The sequence below is a fragment of the Pecten maximus genome, chromosome 8 (assembly GCF_902652985.1).
Source record: "Pecten maximus chromosome 8, xPecMax1.1, whole genome shotgun sequence".
Lineage (NCBI taxonomy): Eukaryota > Metazoa > Mollusca > Bivalvia > Pectinida > Pectinidae > Pecten > Pecten maximus.
The window spans coordinates 30,091,255-30,115,005 of NC_047022.1; the positions used below are offsets into that span (position 1 = coordinate 30,091,255).

General features: G+C 34.6%; 1 protein-coding gene across 1 annotated transcript; it reads left to right on the forward strand.

Moving 5' to 3' along the window:
* Positions 1-1,243: 1,243 nt before the first annotated feature.
* On the forward strand, positions 1,244-18,182 carry LOC117333158 (4-hydroxyphenylpyruvate dioxygenase-like). Its single transcript, XM_033892313.1, has 12 exons — positions 1,244-1,415; positions 1,511-1,537; positions 2,150-2,212; positions 4,753-4,903; positions 5,766-5,848; positions 6,613-6,806; positions 8,228-8,305; positions 9,681-9,843; positions 10,150-10,221; positions 10,824-10,940; positions 11,129-11,251; positions 14,474-18,182. Exons 1-12 carry the CDS (start codon positions 1,413-1,415, stop codon positions 14,546-14,548), a joined length of 1,149 nt encoding a protein of 382 aa, XP_033748204.1. The 5' UTR covers positions 1,244-1,412; the 3' UTR covers positions 14,549-18,182.
* Positions 18,183-23,751: the final 5,569 nt, after the last annotated feature.

The window sequence follows — 23,751 nt, forward strand, 5'->3', positions numbered from 1 at the left end:
ATTCCACCGGAACTGAAAGGATTGACCGTAGTTCAGCAGCAACTCATCTGCAGAATATCACCTGCAATAAATGTTCACCTATTAAAACATGGTGGGATTGCAGCAAATGGCCACTGCGTGACATTTCCGCAACAGGTGAATGAGCCTGCCCAAATACTCCCAAAACTACCTTCAGAAATCAATATCATTAAGGTAAAGAAGCAAGGTAAAAATGGATCAAACAAAGACTATCGCGTCAGGCGTTACAACGTCCAAAAGGCTTTAATATGGCTGAAACAGAACAACGTTGCTTACAATGACATCATCATCAGCAATGAGCGTTTGGACACTCTTCCACTGGATGGCGATATCGACCTGCAAGACTTGGACGTGGAATCCCCGCATTGCAGTGACGATAAAGGTCAAGCTGAGGATCAAACAAACCCAGGCTAAACAGATGGACTAAGTGATTCATGTGTTATGCTTCCAGAGCCAGCAGTAGACATTCAATCTAAAGTGGAAGAAGTCTTGCAAGAAGTCATTGGTCCCGACCATGATCCCGTCAGGATAAAGAAAAATGTTATCAATATACCTTGGCCTTCAAGAGGGGATAAGCCGATATCCGAATTTACAACAAAATATTTCTTTACACTAGCATTTCCAAGTCTTTTCCCGACAGCCTCTGCAGATTTTTACATCAATCGTCCTCACACATGCCACTCCATGTCTGAATGGGCGGATCATCTTTTATGGTACAAGGATGGTCGTTTCGCACAACACCAATATTTTAAATTCATTGTGCATAACATCATCATGCGAAAACGCACACTAGAGAAAACTACCTCCACTATGTCTTGACACCTTGCATGAACTAAACTGTTATATACATCATGATAGACCCATGTATACTGTCGACGGACTCATCATCATGAATCAGAAACCATTACATAAGTACTGTAAGTATTTCAACAGAATCATTGAATTTGTTGTTATATCAGTTCAATCACAGGAGTTTGACGACTTGTTTTGATCATGAATTAAATATAATGTAACAAACCAAACCATTTTAATAAGTAGAAAATGTCACACTCCTGTTACTAGTGTTAATGTTATTACTAATATCGTTACTAAGTTTGTGTCATTAATTATAACTAGCTGCGCTCTCCCAAGGCTTTGCCTTCATTCATATTATCATACCAACAGTTAAAATTTCATATATTTACAAGTTTGTTTCATGTATTGTTTTTTTTTTTTTTTTTTGTCAAATAGAATCTCCATGTGTTACCTAAATCAGCTGATGAGAGCTTTGGGGGTGTGAGCACTACAACTTTGTAACACTACCTGCCATTAGTGAAATTGGAGGTGTGTCAATAAGAATAAGCCAATCAGAATCGTTGTTGCAAACGGTAACAAGGAACACGTTCAAGGACAAGATGGTGAGTGCTGGCATTTTTACTGTCTGGTGTTGACACTGGATTGATCATGAACTTAAGTTTAATTTGCTAATCTATTTCACGTTTTTCTTTTTCAGACTACATATACAGACAAGGGCGAAAAGGTATGTGACATTCGATAACCTTCACAGCAGATCTTAGTTCAGCTACATGTAGGCCTATCGATATCTGAATTTGGGTCAACAAAACACAGACGAAACTGCGTTAGAGAGTTAACTCGTGCGCTGCTTCTGTTTTCACAGATTGGCAATCAGTACAGTTGATCATATATGTAGTGAACTGTTCTTTTTTTATAATTCTTGCGTGTACAACATTAGCCCGCTATTATAGGAATGGACACGTAGGCACGTGTCACATCATTTTGAGGGAGTTGTTTCCCTTGTTCCATGTTTTGTAAGTTAGACCTCAACAGTCCAGTACAGACAGAATATTGCAATGCAATAAATTAGTTAGTTGTCAAGTGTTATGAATTCATTATCAACAACTGAATATGAAAACAGGAATATACCGTCAGTCCATTAATAAATCATGTCATAACAGTGAGTTATTTCTCTGTTTCTGGCATTATTTGTATAAAATTCAAAAATTGTATAAATGATTTGTATTTTCATACAACTTACATGTAAATGTGTCAGGGACATTTCTGTATAAACAATTATTAAACACATCACCACTTCCATTATACACACATTATACACATTTTTTTTTTTTTGCAGCCTGAATCAGGCAGATTTGTCAGCTTTGACCATGTGACTTTTTGGGTTGGAAATGCCAAACAGGTAAGTATACATGTAGCCTAGTATATGTGCATTTGTCAGTCCAAACAGAAAAAAGGTTGTTTTCTGTTATATATGTTTAAAAAAAAATGGTACTGTAGGATGTTTAAGAAATATAAAAATATCAGAATGTATTTTGTTATTACATACACACTGTACATTATATATAGGAGTAATAGGAGGGTGAAAATGGTTTTGACAACATTCTTTGAAAATGGTATGTTTATATTAAGTGTATAATATAGGCAACATTATATAGGGTCTGTACCTACTAGGAAACAAACGCTGTGGTTCACTATGCCTTCTATTGGCTATGAGATAAGATGCAATGATTCCTGACATTTGATTGATATATTTATCATACTGTAATATCACCAGGTGTTACAGTGAGTATTTTGATAATACAAGTAATAAAAAAATAATAATGGAATAATTTTCAAATATTGTGTATCATCAGAGTTTGTTTCCCATGACGTATAACAGATGTTAGAACAAAACAATTCCATATTGTACACTACAATAATGTGATTCAGGACAAGACAGTGTCCCACTATTGCATTTTTGTGTTGTAGGCAGTGTCCCACTACTGTAATTTGTGTTGTAGACAGTGTCTCACTACTGTAATTTGTGTTGTAGACAGTGTCCCACTACTGTATATTTGTTTTGTAGGCAGTGTCCACTACTGTATATTTGTGTTGTAGGTAGTGTCCCTCTACTGTATATTTGTGTTGTAGGCAGTGTCCCACTACTGTATATTTGTGTTGTGGACAGTGTCCCACTACTGTATATTTGTGTTGTAGGCAGTGTCCCTCTACTGTATATTTGTGTGTAGACAGTGTCCCTCTACTGTATATTTGTGTTGTAGACAGTGTCTCACTACTGTATATTTGTATTGTAGACAGTGTCCCACTACTGTATATTTGTGCTGTAGACAGTGTCTCACTACTGTAATTTGTGCTGTAGACAGTGTCTCACTACTGTATAATTGTGTGTAGATAGTGTCCCACTACTGTATATTTGTGTTGTAGACAGTGTCCCACTACTGAAATTTGTGATGTAGACAGTGTCTCACTACTGTAATTTGTGTTGTAGACAGTGTCCCTCTACTGTAATTTGTGTTGTAGACAGTGTCTCACTACTGTATATTTGTATTGTAGACAGTGTCTCACTACTGTATATTTGTATTGTAGACAGTGTCTCTCTACTGTAATTTGTGTTGTAGACAGTGTCCTACTACTGAAATTTGTGTTGTAGACAGTGTCTCACTACTGTATATTTGTATTGTAGACAGTGTCTCACTACTGTATATTTGTATTGTAGACAGTGTCTCTCTACTGTAATTTGTGTTGTAGACAGTGTCCTACTACTGAAATTTGTGTTGTAGACAGTGTCCCACTACTGAAATTTGTGTTGTAGACAGTGTCTCACTACTGTAATTTGTGTTGTAAACAGTGTCCCTCTGTTGTATATCTGTATTGTAGGCAGTGTCCCTCTACTGTATATATGTTTTGTAGACAGCGTCCCTCTACTGTATATTTGTGTTGTAGACAGAGTCTCTCTACTGTTTATTTGTTTAGTATGCAGTGTCCCACTACTGTGTATTTGTGTTGTAGACAGTGTCCCACTACTGTATATTTGTGTTGTAGGCAGTGTGCCTCTACTGTATATATCTGTGGAATAGGCAGTGTCCCACTGGTGCATATATGTGTTGTAGACAGTGTCCCTCTACTGTAATTTGTGTTGTAGACAGTGTCCCACTACTGAACTTTGTGTTGTAGACAGTGTCCCACTACTGTATATACCAGGTATGTGTTGTAGACAGTGTCTCACTACTGTAATTTGTGTTGTAGACAATGTCCCTCTACTGCATATTTGTATTGTAGACAGTGTCCCTCTACTGTATATTTGTGTTGTAGACAGTGTCTCACTACTGTATATTTGTATTGTAGACAGTGTCTCTCTACTGTAATTTGTGTTGTAGACAGTGTCCTACTACTGAAATTTGTGTTGTAGACAGTGTCCCACTACTGAAATTTGTGTTGTAGACAGTGTCCTACTACTGTATATTTGTGCTGTAGACAGTGTCTCACTACTGTATAATTGTGTGTAGATAGTGTCCCACTACTGTATATTTGTGTTGTAGACAGTGTCCCACTACTGAAATTTGTGTTGTAGACAGTGTCTCGCTACTGTAATTTGTGTTGTAGACAGTGTCCCTCTACTGTAATTTGTGTTGTAGACAGTGTCTCACTACTGTATATCTGTATTGTAGGCAGTGTCCCTCTATACTGTATATTTGTGTTGTAGGCAGTGTCCCACTACTGTATATTTGTGTTGTAGACAGTGTCCCTCTATACTGTATATCTGTAATGTAGGCAGTGTCCACTACTGTATATCTGTATTGTAGGCAGTGTCCCTCTACTGTATATTTGTATTGTAGACAGTGTCCCACTACTGTATATCTGTATTGTAGGCAGTGTCCCTCTATACTGTATATCTGTAATGTAGGCAGTGTCCCTCTACTGTATATTTCTGTGTTGCAGGCAGCATCCCACTACTGCGCCCGGCTTGGCTTTGAATTAATGGCCTACAAGGGTCTTGAAACTGGCAGCAGGGAAGTAGCCGCACATGTTGTCCGCCAGAACAAGATCATCTTTGTCTTCCAGTCCATGTTACAACCAAACAAACCAAAAGGTCAGCTTTACTTTTTCTACTCCGTCAAAACATCCATTTTATTTGTTATTGCTGACAGCTGGCAGCAATAATTTTGGCATTATTTAAAGCAAGCCATTGAGATCAAAAAATAAATACATTGTATGTATGTGTTTTTTCATATCTGACAAAGAAAATTCACTTTTGAGAGTCACTTAATTCATGTGGTCGCTAAGACAGGTTTTACTTTTTCATGTATATATAGAGAAGGGGGGGGGGGGGGGGGGGGGGGGGGGGGGGGGGGGGGATGTTGGGGAGGAGGAAAGTCAAGGGGTTTATAGTAATTATAAAGATTCTGTGTAGGTTCCGACAACAGTAAGTCTTAGATTGTACTTATTCTAAACATATCAAGAACAAATCTTAACATTATTATTTCTTCCTCTCATTTACTTTAGACTCGGATTCATTCCTGCCTTGGCCAACCTTTTTTCTATATTTGTTTTTTAAATGATTAAATTGAACTGCCCCATACAGCTTTTGTCCTTCAAGTACTTTTCATTGTGAAGATAATGGGGAAGATATATATTAAGTACATGTATTGCACTATAATCTATATCAGGGTATTCTAGTAATTGTACCTGTAAGATTGATAGGGTTGCATTCTGTGTACCATTTCTACCCATGAACAAGGAAATTAAACTCAGTTAATTAAAACAAATTTGAAAATTTGATTACAATTGAAGACCTGCTCAGAAGTTAAATACAATGTACATATGTACATTAAATATGAAACACAGAATCAGTGACTTTGTTTCCATTATATGTAAAACATGAAATTTAATCTCAATGAAAATAAGTGTATTGAGTAGTAGTTGTTAACATCCATTACCTATCTTTGTTTTAGAGATGGGTGATCATATAGTAAAACATGGCGATGGCGTTAAGGATGTGGCCTTCGAGGTAGAGGATTTGGATGCCATATTTGAGGTGAGATGTTTCTCATTTCTCTAACTTATCTATTGTGAGCGGAAGGTGAAAAAGGTATAGCATCAAGTAACAGCATTGCCTGCATAGTAAATATAAAGTCTGTTGTGGTTTTCTATCATTCAGCTAATCCGCTAAGTTCAATTAATATTCTTGCTTGGATGCTTTACAATGTTGTTTTGCCTGTCGAATGAACATCCACTTATGAATTCACAGAATATTGTAAAGCTAGTTTTTTTCGTGTGTCAAAAATTTTGCAATATTCAAGATAATTACATTTTAACAAATTTAAATTTCATGATCTTGCTATAGGAGGTTATCTAAATTTTTTTAATCGGAATACACTTGTACCAAATATTTTATAGTTTATCCACCTATGCTTTATTTAGTCTTGGACACTAATATGGTTCAATGAGATTCAATAACAGTTTATGCTTATAAGCACAAATTTTATGTATAACCCTGTTATATTTGCTATACTGTGTCATCATCTGTCCTATGTAGCATTTGCTATATTCTGAACAACTGCCCAAATAATCTTGGGTTAGTGAAGGCGGCCATGTCAGCTAATGATGGTACAATACATCTTACCCGCAATTTATTTTATTGAAAATATGTACCTAAGTCTTATTATTTCAAGGATCAAATTTTCATGACCATGTCTATGACCCGAAAATTAGGGAAATATCATCCTTGTGAAAAAAACTAGTAGTCAGTAACTCTGAAATGAATTTGATTTTAAATAATTACTTGTTTGTATCTGACAGAGAGCTGTACAGCGAGGTGCTATCGTTGTGAAGGAGCCCTGGGAAGAGACGGACCAGGGCGGCACCGTAAAACTAGCCATGGTAAAAACCTATGGAGACACGACACACACCTTTGTGGACAGATCTAAATACAAGGGTGTCTTTCTTCCAGGATACCGTGCTGCCACTTTCAAAGACCCACTCCAAGATCTGCTGTAAGTAACACCTCTATCAACAATATCGTCAATGTTTTGACATTTCAAGCTCCAGAAGTATATTGTAAGGATAAAATTATTCAAATTAGATTTGTGAAATCCAGTTTTCCTCTAAAGGAATTTATATATTCCTTGTTATTAATAGAGAATAATTAGAGAAAGCATGCTTTAGGTATATATATAGACAAACACTAATCATGAATGTACGAGTTTAAATCAATCCATTTATATGTAGCCCTAATAACCCCTGATTAATCTTTCCCTGCAGGTTGAGAAATTTGTATTGATTGGCTCTGACTCAGAAGCTTTAATGTTTAATGTTTTGATGTTTAATTAATTTTGATACACATACCTGTGGGAACAAACATATATGCTTCATTCTTGCCAAACCTTCCTACTTACGAGTGAGAATCCTAAATTTAGACATAGTTAATAAAGGTATAAGATATTCCGCTTCTTGTAATTACATGTAGCTGCTGTCCTTACCGAGTCACCTCTAGTCATCTTCGGCGGGAGGACTTTTCTCCTTTATTTTAATCCCTCTTGCACAGCACAGGTTGACCTTGGCACTATGATTTTATAAAAATCTCATTGCTTAAAAAAAAAAGCAACTTCAAATCTGTAAGTTTATTGTGTTGAATAGCTATGTTTCCTCTGGCCCTGTCAGGACACCTATACCAGATATCTATCTGTCAAAATGTCTATAAGTCTGGTGCATGGCCAGAAAAAACACAGTCTGGGTGTTGAATTGTCAAAATGTCTACACGAAAATTTGGAAAAGGGATCTTTATCAAACTTCACACCATTATAAAGGACAAAAATATCTCGGACACGCTGGAGTTTCAGGGTTGTTTGATCAAGATCAAGATCACTGTTACTATTTTTAGAAAATCCTTTTCAGCTCTCTAGCACCTGCATTCTTAAAGAATTTCCGTCAAATCTCACATTCTTATTTAGGAGATCAAGACAAGTGTGAGTGTCAAGGTTGTTTGGTCAAGGTTGCTGTTAATTTTTTGTAGTATTCAATATCAACGCTCTAGTGGCTCCTAGCCTGGAAGGAATTTCGTCAAACTTTAGGCACTTGTTAAGGACCATAATATCTTGATCAAGTTGAGTTTCAGGTTTAAAAGGTCAAAGTCATGATAATTGCTATTTTTAGAAAATCCAGGTGCATTTTATATAATTCCTTTCATAATACTAACATTTCACTTAAGTGGCCTGTACATATGGTTAAGTGCAGTCTCTGTGTGAAAGGAACAAATCATCATTACATTGCAATCGGCTGCAAACTAATTGTATACTTTTCATTTTCACAAATTAACACCAAAGGTCACCATCTTTATAAATCATAAGAGCTATAAGAGGCCATTAGGGGACATGTATTGCTTCATCAATATGTTCCTTATAATCATTATTTTCAGTCCAAAGACAGGTCTGAAGTTCATTGACCACCTTGTTGGAAATCAACCTGAGGAGGACATGGTGTCTGTGGCAGAATGGTAGGTCATTCAAACATTGTCATGTATACACTGATGCAATATTGGATTTTGTATAGAATGCTATTAAGATTTGGAAATTTTAAAAACAATTGATTAACACAGATTCTAAATCAATGCATATAAAATATCAATGTAACAGATGTTCCTGATAAAATCTTAGCGTGGATATTATAAATTTAATATTGAAGAATAAATCATTCAAGATATAATAACAACAAAACCTATACATTGTCGCTGCCTAATTTAGAATTCCGCTGCCATAAAAGTATCCCAGCTTCACAAATTTTAATTAATAAATTTATATCCACTGATTTGATAAAAAAAAACACTCTGCATTCTTACTTTAATATATATGATTTTTTTTTATGTATGAGGGTTTCTGTTGATGATCTCTTTGTGTGTTTTGAATTATTTTTGCAGTGCTGTATGATTTCTTCATAGACGTGAAATGCACGCTTAAAACTTACAACGGAAATGCAATAATATCATATTTCATATAATATTGATAAGTTTAATACATGACAACTGCTGTTCCCATACATTGTTATTGTAGTGAATCACAACTACATTGTACCATACACTATGATTCTAACCACCCGTACAGTCACCGGCAACCGTTTTTGACCACATGTTTTCTCTGATTCAAAGTGGTTTTGCATGACAATGCTACAATGTATCTCAATGATTGATTATTTAGTTAATGGAGATACATTTATTGACTTTAAATATTATATGAAACAAAAGCACTAGCGAAAATAAATAAACAAAGAAATAATGATGATAGTTGGTTGTATCATTAATGAAATAAAGATGATTTTAATAGTTCATGCTTGAGATTAAAACATACATGTAATGTAGAAGGAATATTTTAAAATTGAAGATCAACGTCAAAAGTTTCTCTTTAACCTTAACTACAGTATTTGTTTACACTTCAGGGAAAATCTTTTACATTTAAGTGTCAAAAAGCACTTAATTGCCATTTGGCTTTTTTTCACTTCACTTAAGTGCAAAAGATTTTTGCAAAAGATTTTTGCACTTATGTTGTTTCTGTATTTTGTCCTCGAACAACCGCCTTCAGTTGTAAACATTGCTTCGATAATAGCAACTTCCGCAAATCGTAGAGTTGAGTTTGACCACTTTGAACTTACGACCTTTGAGATAAATATATTAAGGAATTGATGCAAAAGAATTGTTGTATGTGTAGCTGATGTGTTTTTTTTTTATATTTTCTCAACTCAACTTTCCTTCATGCTTGTAGGCAACGTATTTACTTTCCTCCGCCTACAAGGGACTTCAACTATACAATTCCGTATGGTGACTTCAATCTCTGACATACAAAATGTACTACAATACAACTTTTTTTTGTTTGGTACAGGTATGAAAGAAATTTGATGTTCCATAGATTCTGGTCAGTGGACGACAAGCAAGTTCACACAGAGTACTCGGCCTTACGGTCAATCGTGGTGACCAACTACGAGGAGACCATCAAACTACCAATCAATGAGCCGGCTGCAGGAAGGAGGAAGAGTCAAATCCAGGTATGTTAACCTGATGTTTACAGGGTATGGAAACACAGCCGTACATTGAGTAGTAAAAAAAATGTCAGATCATAAGCCACTACTCTTTCATGTTGACATTTTTTTAAATCTGAATCTCCCATTTTTCTGAAGATCTCTTTCGGAGTTGTTTCTTGAATCAGCACTATACTGAAAGTGTTATGTACATTTGTATAGCTCAAAGTCGCAGATTTAACCTTTTTCAGCTTTATAAATGAATGCTAATCAGCTCTCTTATATATTTCTACATTAATTATAACAGTCGATTTCATTGTTGTTTACTCTTAGGAATATGTGGATTTCTATGGCGGGGCTGGAGTACAGCATATAGCTATGAATACAGACAACATCATAGAAACAGTAAGTTATTTAGAATTGAAGCTACACTTATCAGTTTGATTCATAAAAAGAGTACAATTCCGACGTTTGGATTTATTAATTATATTTCAGATAACTAAACTTAATGTATGAATTGGTCAGAGAAGTCATGCCCAAACGTCCCCCGGGGGATTAATGATGCTTTTAAAAAATGCATGTGGTTAATTTAAAAGACAATGAATGCAGAATCAGGAAAATTTTCTCATTGATTCTTGTTTTTTCTTATTCATTATACAGTAGATAATAAGTTAAATTCCATACAAGATGCACTTTTCTTACTCTGTAAAGAACTATTTACAGTGGGGCCCAAAGTTTCACCCAAATCCCTTATCATGAGGAAATTCCTTATTATTTTTCCAAATATAAAGGAACGAATCATTTAAGGAAAAAAAATAGTTAATAATCAACATCTGTAACGTTTTTCTAAGGGAAAATAAGTTAAGCAATTTCCAGAAGATAAAAGAATGGTGATGAAACCATGTTGGTTTACCCGTGTACAATGTAAATATTATACGTATTGTACGGTTATATATAACTTATGAATAAAATTTGAATGACTCAATAATTGAAATGTTAATTTCCAGGTTACACGCATGAAAGCAAGAGGTCAAGAATTTCTGGAAATCCCGATGAAGTATTATGATAATCTTAAACAGAGGTTAAAGCACTCCAAGATCAAGGTCAAAGAAAACATGGAAACAGTACGTACTGGATCTCTTTGGGAAAGACTATCTGAAATCTAACAGTAAAATCATGAATACAGTAAGATGATAATATCCTTGTCAAAAGGATTGCACGATGTAAACACTAGAAAGAATAAATCCGGTGAATTAACATTTCTTTGAATATTTGAGGTTTTGAGAAAATTTGGTTTGTTTAAATATTACAGCTACAAAAACTTCGTATCCTGGTGGACTTTGATGAGAATGGCTACCTTCTGCAAATTTTTACAAGGATGATGCAGGATAGACCAACTCTTTTCTTGGAGGTGATACAGCGGAACAACAATCATGTTAGTATACCAGTATATATATATATTCTATATATTTAGTTACTGAGCACATTTAGGGGAAAATCTACTAGTGTATCCTAGTTACCGAGGACAACCATGAAAAAATCTACTAGTATATCCTAGTTACTGAGTACATTGAAGGAAAAAATCTACTAGTGTATCCTAGTTACTGAGTACATTGAGGGAAAAATCAACTAGCTTATCCTAGTTACTGAGTACATTGAGGGAAAAATCAACTAGCTTATCCTACTTACTGAGTAGTGAGGGAAAAATCAACTAGCTTATCCTAGTTACTGAGTAGTGAGGGAAAAATCAACTAGCTTATCCTAGTTACTGAATAGTGAGGGAAAAATCAACTAGCTTATCCTAGTTACTGAGTACATTGGGGGAAAAATCAACTAGCTTATCTTAGTTACTGAGTACATTGAAAGAAAAAATCAACTAGCTTATCTTAGTTACTGAGTACATTGAAAGAAAAAATCAACTAGCTTATCTTAGTTACTGCATGAGTACATTGAGGGAAAAATCAACTAGTATATCCTAGTTACTGAGTACATTGAGGGAAAAATCAACTAGCTTATCCTAGTTACTGAGTACATTGAGGGAAAAATCAACTAGCTTATCCTAGTTACTGAGTAGTGAGGGAAAAATCAACTAGCTTATCCTAGTTACTGAGTACATTGAGGGAAAAATCAACTAGTATATCCTAGTTACTGAGTAGTGAGGGAAAAATCAACTAGCTTATCCTAGTTACTGAGTACATTGAGGGAAAAATCAACTAGTATATCCTAGTTACTGAGTACATTGAGGGAAAAATCAACTAGCTTATCCTAGTTACTGAGTACATTGAGGGAAAAATCAACTAGCTTATCCTAGTTACTGAGTAGTGAGGGAAAAATCAACTAGCTTATCCTAGTTACTGAGTAGTGAGGGAAAAATCTACTAGTATATCCTAGGTACTGAGTACATTGAGGGAAAAATCAACTAGCTTATCCTAGTTACTGAGTATATTGAAGGAAAAAATCAACTAGCTTATCCTAGTTAATGAGCACATTGATTTGGAAATCCGACAAGAATATCCTAGTTACTAAGGACATTCATGAGGAAATATACCATTATGTCCTTGTTACGGAGGACAATAATGCAAGAACAATGATTGGGGATATCTACATTGTACATGGTAGTTACTAAGCACATTGAGGGGAAAATCTACCATTTTATTCTAGTTATTGAGCATAATTAGGTCGAAAATCTACGGGCTTTTCTAAGCTACTTTGATGTTTATTATTAATATTTCATATTCATTATTAATATTCAAGGAAATTATAGGTATTGATTTGCTTAGTAAACCCACATACAGAGACTTGGCATGATTTTCTTATCTATGGTCCATATGTAGGCATTTAATATGTACAATGCATATATTGTATACATTTATATGCACCGTGATTTCACAATATACATATAACAATTATATATGTACATGTATCTTTGGTTGGGAATTTGTCCATGTGAGGAAGAAGTATGTTTAATAAGATTTTCAGATGAGTGGTCATGTTTATTACAGATAAAAAGTAATATTTATTTTTAAAAAAGGAACTACCTAATTGTCTACTAGTAAAGAACAGATGGGTATAGGCTAGAAAATGGAAGTGAATAATGATTCCTACTACAAAATTATATATTTACCTACAATTTATAACTCCCTACCGCTGAAACCGGGGGAACTATTGGTTTCCTATCCATCCATATTGTATGTACATGTACGTAACGCCATCAGCGCTCTGGCATCTTCATTCCCCAAAAGCTTTTGATTACATTTCGACAATGATAAAGGACCATGATATCTCTGATAACTTCGAGTTTGAGGAAATTTGATCAAAATCAAGGTCACTTGCTAGTCTCGGCCGGTAGGGGGCATTGTTGCTTTAGCAATACCCACTTATCTGCTTAAATAAAGCAATACAAAAGTAACTTCATAAGGAAGGGGATGGAGGGGTTACTTAAATTTAGGTTCAAAATTTAAATGAATCATCAGATGGTGGGCTATTCAAATCGCCTTGCGTCCGTGGTCCTTCCGTCTGTAAACAACTGTTATCGCTATTTCTGAGAAAGTACTGAAGGGATCTTTCTCAAATTTCATAGGTATATTCCCCTTGGTGTGTAGTTATGCATATTGTATTTTGGGACCGATCAGAAAACAACATGGCCGACAGGCAGCCATCTTGGACTTTGACAATTGAAGTTTGTTATCGCTATTTCTCAGAAAGTACTGAAGGGATCTTTCTCCAATTTCATATGTAGGTTGCCCTTGGTCTGTAGTAATGCATATTGCATTTTGGGACCGATCAGAAAACAACATGGCCGACAGGCAGCCATCTTGGATTTTGACAACTGAAGTTTGTTATCGCTTTTTCTGAGAAAGTACTGAAGGGATCTTTCTCAAATTTCATTTGTAGGTTGCCCTTGGTCTGTTGTTATGCATATTGCATTTTGGGACCGATCAGAAAACAACATGGCCGACAGGCAGCCATCTTGGATTTTGACAACTGAAGTTTGTTATCGCTATTTCTCAGAAAAAACTGAAGGGATCTTTCTGAAATTTGATCTATAGATTGCCCTTGGTCCCTATAGTTATGCATATTTCATTTTGGGACCAGTCAGATAACAACATGGCCAACAGACAGCTATCTTGGATTTTGACAACTGAAGTTTGTTATCGCTATTTCTCAGAAAGAACTGAAGGGATCTTTTTCAAATTTGATATATCGGCTGCCCTTGGTCCCTTGTTATGCATATTTCATTTTGGGACCAGTTGGATAACAACATGGCCAACAGACAGCCATCTTGGATTTTGACAACTGAAGTTTGTTATCGCTATTTTACAGAAGGTACTGAAGGGATCTTTCTCAAATTTCATATGTAGGTTCCCCTTGGTCCGTCGTATTGCATTTTTGGACCAATCTGAAAACATCACCGCTGAATCTCAAATTTCATACATAAGTTTCCCTTTTTTGAAAAGTACTGGAAGGATGTTTCTCAATTTACACAGATTAGTAAGAGGAAGGAAAAAATAGAGAAAAGATCAATCTGACATGGAACCTATAAAGATCATTCAATGGTGGGCGCCAAGATCCCTCTGGGATCTCTTGTTATTAATGTATTTTGCAATACATTATCAACAGCACATTTTCTGGAAGAGATTTTTATTTTCATTTTCAGGGATTTGGAGCTGGAAACTTCAAATCATTATTTGAAGCTATTGAGTTGGAGCAAGCAGAAAGAGGCAATCTGTGATATTGTTATGGGGCCAGAGTGGGGCACTGAGGAGGTCACAGTGAGGTCATGATCAAGTCAAAATGTCCTGTGTGAAGGATGTGCTTCATCTTGATAAACGAAGGAGATTAGATTGATGGAAATAAGACACATATGTATGACATATCTTTGTACAGACTTCAGTCTGATGTCTTATGCAGTTATCTATTCAGAAATCAAAACATTCAATATTTTTATGATGAATCATGTTTATTTTGAAATCAATGTTATCAATGTGAATTAGTGGATGTTTTGCTGGGAATGGAATCATGGTATTTTATAGGTACATCATTAAAATGATGTTTTCTTTGGGAGAGAGAGGAAAAAAACTTAATTAATCATGCTTTTCATTTTTTTTCTCTTTTAATCAGTGTATGTGAACCACTCCAGTATTACCTTTCGGATTTTTTGTAGTTGACCATTGTATGTGTACAGATTTGGTTCTTGTGTTAAATCGGAGTTAATGTGGGTAGTTTTTCACCAGTATAATTATGAAGAATGAAAATAGTATTCCGTAACCTAGTAAAAAAAAAACACCCAAAGATACCTACATGTCATTTATCAAGTCAACCAGAATTACTTTCTATATTTACTGTGATACCGGTAAACTTCACTAGTAATGATAATCAGTAGTTCACTGGTGTCATAAGCAATACAAGAAATCCATTATAAAACGAACTTTTATCATGTTTACAGAGAAGTGTGCCTCTAGATATCCAAATAATAACGTGAGATATTGATACAAAAGTTGTTAATGCAAAACTATGAGACTGATCAAGGATGAAAGTTAAGTATATTTTCTTATTCTAGTCAAAATAATATAAACTGTTCATAATAACATCCATATACCTTGTCATTTATCAAATACTGTTGCCATTTTAGTGAGATCCTACTTAAGTATATGATAAAACTGGTCAATTGGTCATAATTCTGTAGTATAAAGAGACAGATTTGCTTGATTTATCGTAGATATCACATTCTATATACAATTTTTAACATAAATTTAGGTCATTTACACTTAATTGGAATGTGTAATCAAAATGTTTTTTTGTACCTGGAAGTTCCATACAATTAAACATTGTATTACTTTACAACGTTCAGAGTATTACTATTGAAGAGCTATGTACAATGACGATAAATCCTTAATTTAGGGAAAGTCATATAAACTATATAAAAGAAATGGCAATACAGGAATGTTAAAATTAAAATAATCTTCTTACAATTAAACAAAACAGATAAAATGATATAAATCACCAGGCACCTGTAAATTTGATTACCGCTGTCCTTTAAAAAAAGTAAACTATATCTTTGAGTGATGGCTTTATACCGTTATATGTAAATATAGATACTTTTTCAAACAGAAATTATGCTTTACCTACTTTAAGAAGGTTTGTGTGTTTACGTTTACGATGAGGATCCAGTCATGTCAGGTTTCTCGGCTTAGTGAACAGTAAAATGTTAAATGTTCTGTATCCTCACATACTGATAATCAAGTAAGCATCAGTGAATCTTTACAGTTAAACTGGCGATGTTTCGTATTTTGAAAATATTCGATTAAGCTTGGCATCAATGCAATATGAAATAAACTTTAAAAAAAAACAAAAACAAAAAATCAGGGAATCAAGATTTTTTTGTTTGTTTTGGTAATGTTAACTTTGGAAGTGAAAGGACATTTATTGATTAATACATTATATTTTATTATGAATTGCAAAGGGGGAAAATCAGATACGTGTATTTCATTTTCAATGCATTGTTGCGACAGTTCCTGCTGATGAAACTTGATATAACTGAAATCTATTCATCCTCAGCCCTGAGGCAGCTTGAAAGAGATGGTGTATAGTACTGTAGGCCGGCAGCCCTAAGGCAGCTTGTAAGGACTGATGTATGTAGACCTCTGTCTACTAGGCATTCCCGTGAATACGAAATTAAATGTATAACTTATTATCGTATATAGCCCTCTACACTATATCCATCCCGAACAATCTTTGAAATTCAGTGCATGATATGAAATGATTGACCTAAGTTGAATATGATAATTAACAAGAGGTGTCAACGGAGGATAATTTGCATTATAAATTACCCAGCAACACCTGTGTCCTGATGTATTTGTTTATTGGTTGAACTGATTTTAAAGCACAATTATCTTTTGATGATGGAAGCTCAAACGTCCTTTGACTGTCGTGCTGTCTTGTATTTTTTTTATATCTAAAGAAGGGCTAACATTTGACTATGTTCCTCATAAGGACGTTTTTCAGAATTATTCATGTATATTGATACATTGATGTCATGTTTAATTATATTACTTAAATACCCTTTGTTAGAGACATTGTAAATTTGCGGTTTCTCTTATCTTGTATTGCACTGTCTATATATCCCCAACGCTATGACTGATCTATAATCAAAATCCAAACTGCTATTGTATTAAGATCTCGGTGAACAGTAAGCAGTGAAACGCGTTCTGTAAAATATATCAATTTCATTCTGCACCAATTTTAAATTGACGAAAGTTCTTAAACTGCAATTATATTAAGATCTTGGTAAACAGTAAGCATTGAAATGTGTTCTGTAAAATATATGAATTGTATTCTGCACCAACTTTAACTTGACGAACGTTCTTTATGAAATGTACTATATCTTTAAGAAATGGTTGTGATTTTTTTTATGTAGTCATCGAGTTCCACGACCTAATCATTCTTTACTTTTTTTCACTGTACACATAAAACATTAAATTCAGCTTGATAGTTAGTTCGAGTTTGTTGCAAAGTAGGCTGACTTTTCTTAAAATAAGCTAATACTGACAAGAACTTTGTTGGGACAGTGTACATATATGTTATAGGACTATTATGTTATTTTAATTCCTTTTCAATCAAAGTTTTAAGAATCTCGGTTGTTTCTTAGTTTTTGTCTGTAATAAAGTATTATTTTTCCTTGAAGATTTGTTACGGATGTATATATATATTGTTAACAACAATTATTGTGCATTGCTATTTCCTTTTATCATTCCATATCATATTTCGCTGTTGTCGCAAATACACGTACATGTTTCATTATCATTTCACACCTCTTCATCGTCTGTATATAGTATGGAGATTAATTCTACATTCTACTCCAGTAGGCAGAATATGTTGCTTATTTTCTATTCCTCGTATAGTCGTTTTTCCTTCTCTAAGAATTGAAGAGTCGAAAGAAGACATTTGAGTTGCAAAATTAAAATAGAACAAATATGATACATGTCGGATAGAGTCACCGTATTTGAAAGTAAATACAACACTCAAGAAATATTTTTTTAAAGTCCGATACGATACAGTTGTGATTTCAAGGAAATGTTTTTTATGATAATTGCATTCCTGGCCTTGCGTCTCGCTATGTGGTATTGCTGGCCTTGCGTCTCGCTATGTGGTATTCCGCACTTCCAACACTTCTTCCCAATGTTACATTATGTACGTAAATCGTAACTCGATATTTTTCAGTATCACACGAATCTGTAACCTATGTCACTTTATGATATTATACCTAACAATCAGAACGGTTTCCTGTTAACTTCCTTAAGATGACCAAGACTATAATTTGAACTATTTTGTTGTGTGAAATAAAACCGGAGATTATCATGGACAAATTATAGTTCGTTATTTGTGTATATAACCATTTTAAAGACACCCATTTTTTTTTTATATAATAGCGTCAAAATGTGAATGCTAAATCCACGGTCCGTATTTGTTTTAAAATTATCATATAATACATAATATTGGCGGGTAATTTATGTAGTCTCATAACCATTCCATCGATTTGGTGTCGACCACATGTCATCACCTGTACATATGTATGTGTATATCATTATATTTTCCAATGGCCGACAAAACATGAGAACCCTTCGGATTAACCATTACAGAGATCAGATTTGTACGACGTCTTTGAGTCTATTCTAAGGTAAAACATCTTTTATTAAATATTTTTGGTTAATTCTAAGGGACGTGTTGCCTGGAATCGGTATGTAGATTGCATGGACGTAACACTGTTAGATTGTTTAGGTAAATGTTCCTACCTGAAATACGGCCAAGTTCGCAACAAACTGTTATTAGTATTCTCAAAATTGATTATTAAAAAAATCACATAGATTTCCGATATGGCAAACTGTACTCGTATGTCAGGTGCCACAGGTATATCGTTTTTACAAAATACGATGTTATTTACGTATGTTTTCTCCATAATATGCAGTGCTATCCCACTCTTCCCATTGTGTAAACGTGTTTCCTGTTGGATAAATATTCTTAATCAATTTGATTTGAATTAAATCTAATTTAACTGGAAGCTCCTATAAATGGTTGGGATTCAAAAAGCTACAAATGGTGAAGCTGACCCACCAGGGGGTGAGGGGCGGGGCCAAAAGGGATCAATTTGGTTATATTGCTATTAAAGTATTCTTCCCTGGAACTAAGCGATTGATGTCGCTCATATAGGACTGATATCATCTTAAGTTGATGGGGATTCAAAAAGCTAGAAATTGTGGGGCTGATTCCCAAGGGGACTGTGGGGCCGTGCCAAAATTTGCCTTTATTGCTATAACCGACTTCTTCTCTGGAGCTAAGAATTAGATATCACTCATATTTGTTAAAATGATTGATGGCTTAGAAATGTTTGAGCCCTCTTCCCAACTTCTCCTAAGTAAGCTCTCACACTTCTCCCTTATATGAAGGCGCATGTTAACTTTCGCAAAACTTCAAAGCATACGTACAGTATTGAATGGAAGATCAAACACCAGGAAACAGTATTTCTAATGTACATGTAACTTTTGTCATAATGACTCATGGCGGGAACTGTTTAACGTAATCAAGAATCCCTTCGACGCCCTACTGTTTTGTCCAAGTTGTGGCTTGATGTGCAGATTGCTGCTGAACCGAGATCTGTTACGGTGTAGGAAAACCATGTAACGACTTGTTTGACATGGATTTTCTCGATGATTTTGATATTGATGACCTTATCGCATCAGGAGTTCACAAAACATCTGACGGTTTCGTGAAAAAAGTAGAGATTTCATTCGGGGCTGGTAACCGTTTGAATTAATATATGTCGCAAAGATTGCACTTCTGTTATTATTCAGACCTATATGCGATCGCACATTTACAATAAGCATTGATAAAAATACCGTCTCGCAGAAATGTCAAAGACCAAGGGTTTTTGAACACACCGACAGTGACTGTGATTAGTCGATGATGTTGATGATGGCAGCGCGTCACACACGTACGCACATGTACAAGGTAGTCCGTAACTATTTACTTTATGGATTAAAGAAAAACGTTTGAAAGACGTCTGACTACCATTGGTTCGCCAATATACTTTTTCATGATAAAATGAATTTGAAAATAATAATTACTTATTAAAATCTAATTATTGAATATTAATGAGTGACCTTTTTACATATTATAATATCACCAGCCTTACCTGCATTTGCCAAACACGTGTGAATCAAAATGCCTTCCGCCTTATGGTTATTAGTATGGTACTTCATTCTCATTAGTTTTTTTCTCTAAAACTTACAAAAGACACTGACGTTTTGTAGCGTAAAATTACCATCTCGAGTGAAATAACATCTTTATTTCGTACAATCTGTTAAAGGTTGTACGATACAGGAACTCCTTTTATGAACAAACTCCAAAATCCATGAAAGTGTTCCGCTCGTTGGAGGCCGCGAGAGGGAAATATCTGCAGAAGTGTTTTCTTAAGGACACTTCACGCTTAATTCAGTCTAATATATATAGATACTGTCCGAAAATAAGTTAAACCACAGACACATTACTAATAAGAAGATCATGAATAGACACATTTCCCTACTCTTTCGAGTTCAAAATATCAGTGTGTAAGACACCTAAATTATGTTCTTACACTACCTGGATACCTGGATTATCGAAGGTGCTTTCATACCGGTGCAATATACAAAACTAGCACATTATTGTATTGCTATTCATGAATAACTGATATAATTTAAGAACAAATAATCTATTGTATACATATGTGAATTGGGGCCTTTTTGTACTCTTTGTGTTGCAGAAAATACTGTATATGACATTTTATCTATTGACTACGTTATACAGCGTTTACGTTGACATAGGAATGACATTCACAGTAACAAATTACACAAGTGTAGCTACTGTAAAATCTATAAACTTGTTCATCAAAGAAACTTTACAATTTTACCTTACAGAATATATACCTTAGAAACGCTGTATTTGTTAAAATGGAAATTGAGTGTGTACACATACGTTGGTCATCAGAAAGTTAAGATTATGTACATGGAGGGACGCAGCTCTCCATCTGTCAGAGAGAACGAAAACCTCAGATCACGTTTAATCAAAAGATATTATTGGAAAACCACCTGTTCAATGTCATTCAGTTATCAAGTGTTCATAATATTAAAGATAAATGTTTTTTTAGGGAAATTCATCTTTGAGGCAAATAAACAAGAGTATCATAAATGAATAATAACATAGTATTCATTCTCGGTGCATTGCCCACGAGAGTATATATATATATTATACTGACTGGCCAGTGGCCTATAATATGAAGTAAACTTGAAACTTGAACATGTGTTTAGAATTAGTCTATGAACTGTATGGATTACGTTATACTTGATTTTTGAACTGGTATATGAACAGAAAGGAGTGTATATATTACCTTATTTTTTTTTTTAATTTAGTCCATAATCAACATTATGGATTGCAGAATACTTTGGAAATGGTTTATCCTCTTGGCGTTTTGTGACGCAGATATTTTCCGCAAACACCTGTTTGATAATATCACTTTATCCAATGGATCGGTGTTACGTATTTAGGAAATGGTCGTCATGGGTTCTAAATAAGCTCACGCGCAATGATAAAGCATGCCCTTTTCAACGAAAGACCGTCGTAGAATGTGGTTGGCGTTAATGAGCTGAGCGATTATTTTTAAACACCCCTTCTCAAAATTGATCTCCATCAAAGGAAGCCGCCGTCTGCTTAGTAATTAGAAGGACGATAAATTTTAATTGAAACATTTCTTGTGGAGACACTGATAGGAACGAAGGTTTTCAGACAAGGCATCAGGAGGGGGAAATCTGGGGCTAACCAATTACCAATTACTTTGTCATTAAAGTGAAAATACAAATATTCCAAATATTTTTTAGGTTTATCACTCGCTGTCTGTGTTTTGAACATGATTAAAATATGTTCATGTATTCTGTTAAACAGGCATTTGGCCAATTATTTTAATGTTATAATAACATATGATTTTTTTTAGATAAAATTTTATCTTAGATTTAAAATGCTGCATCATTTTTATGAAGTCGTGTGTGCAGTTACGAAGTACATTTCAGCAGATTGGAATATGATTAAGAACAACGAAACGAATAACCAGAGTGTTGTGTCATTTCCATTCATTTCTTTGTACAATTAGTAGTTAAAATACAAATTGAAGTTTCATTGTTTCAGGATTTCGTTCTTCTCGTATGCTGCATTTTGACAATGGTACGGTAATTGACATTTTACACATTCTTAAATTCAGTTGAATATTTATCGTAGTATAATAATGTGCTATTCTAATTTAGATGGGAATCTAAATATGTTAGCCTGTCTTAATTGAAATGAATGCCATTAAACAACAATTTGTTTTTAAATTTTGGTATAGAAATAACACTAATGCCATCCACTGCTGAGTTTTCAAGGGAGAATAAGTTGAACTATTTGAATTATCTAACACACTAAATATATCCCTTCTGTACCAGAAGTTAATCGGTACCAGAAGTATCGTATTGTTTATATATCCAGTTCCCCCATGATGTATAATCAAAATGTCAAGGTTAAAATAAAGACACAAATATTGCAGACAAACATCGTTTTAACATATTTTATTATCTAAACGGAAATGGCTGCCTAATTGTTGTGATTATGGGATTAAAAAAGCATTGTTGCTGATTTTCATGTCCTTTGGTTATTGCACATTGTGACAAGAAAAGCTTGAGCCACCCGCTAATAACGAATTTTGTGAGGATAGTCATTAGCGTTGGCAATCGTTATTGGGAAATCCCGATGGTACTTGGCAATGATCACTTGTCTGACAGCTCTCCTTGGGAATCATAAAATAACGCGTGTATTTTTCCTGCACTAAAACAATAAACCTTGACTTCGTTAAAGTGATTGATACGTGAAATTCCCGGGCCTAACGGAAAGTTACAATTAAAATCCCATTTCCTGATGTCAATTTATTTAAACGTTTCTAGCGATGAGTAGAAAGGAAGTGAAATGACCAACGATTATGTAATGGGAGACACCAGGGGAATGTAAACATCCTATGTATGTTTTAAGATTTTACTTCATTTACTCAAGATTGTTGTTCGTAAATGTACAAAACATGACACAATGATCAGATAATGGCGTTGACAGTATGATATCACTTATGTTAAATGATTCTTTTACAAATTAGACACACACATATACAATAATGTTTATAAAATATGGGCTTTTGCAATATAGCTTACATAACAGCAATTTCCCATTGATAAATCAATTATGTTATTCGAATTTTAACAGTCTTATGGACCGTTTTGTCTTGACATTTGGACAAATCATCGTATATCACAACCAGTATTGCTTTATGAATGACGTTTTGTTGACTACACTCTGTCACATAAATCTGACAAATGACCAATAATGGATGTGTACACCTAGGCGGGAGAAGAAGACATGCTCCTATATAGAAATGGAAAGTTATATTAGGGACTTTTCATCGATATTTATAATAAGCACAGTGTATAAACTAGCCTTAAATGAATGATGACATGTAGGCAGCCGGGGCGAGATTTCTGACGATTCAGTTGACCCTGTCATGAAAACGTTGACTATCATAAAGGGTTTTAAAGCATTGGATTGCTGTACAGACCGCTGCAATGCCTGCACTTTTAACACCGCCAGACGTTTAGTTCCTTAACCTAACAGTTGTTTTTGCCAAACATTTCAACAAAATCTCGGGAATATATTTGTTTTATATTCTCCACAGCCATCATTTGCATTTCAAGGTCAAAAGAGTATCAATGTTTATGCTTTTATAAAGTCAAATCTGGTCAAACAAACGCTCGCACTACCTACTATATACACTTGTGAGCATAACGTCATGGTTATTTCATTGTACGTGCAATATGTCTGTTCCACGTGAGCTTT

What these genes read in the sequence shown, in the direction of transcription:
- LOC117333158 (XM_033892313.1), top strand. An exon ending in GGAGGAAGAGTCAAATCCAG is followed by an intron (nt 9,844 to 10,149) that starts GTATGTTAACCT and finishes GTTTACTCTTAG; the next exon opens with GAATATGTGGATTTCTATGG. An exon ending in TCAAAGAAAACATGGAAACA is followed by an intron (nt 10,941 to 11,128) that starts GTACGTACTGGA and finishes TAAATATTACAG; the next exon opens with CTACAAAAACTTCGTATCCT.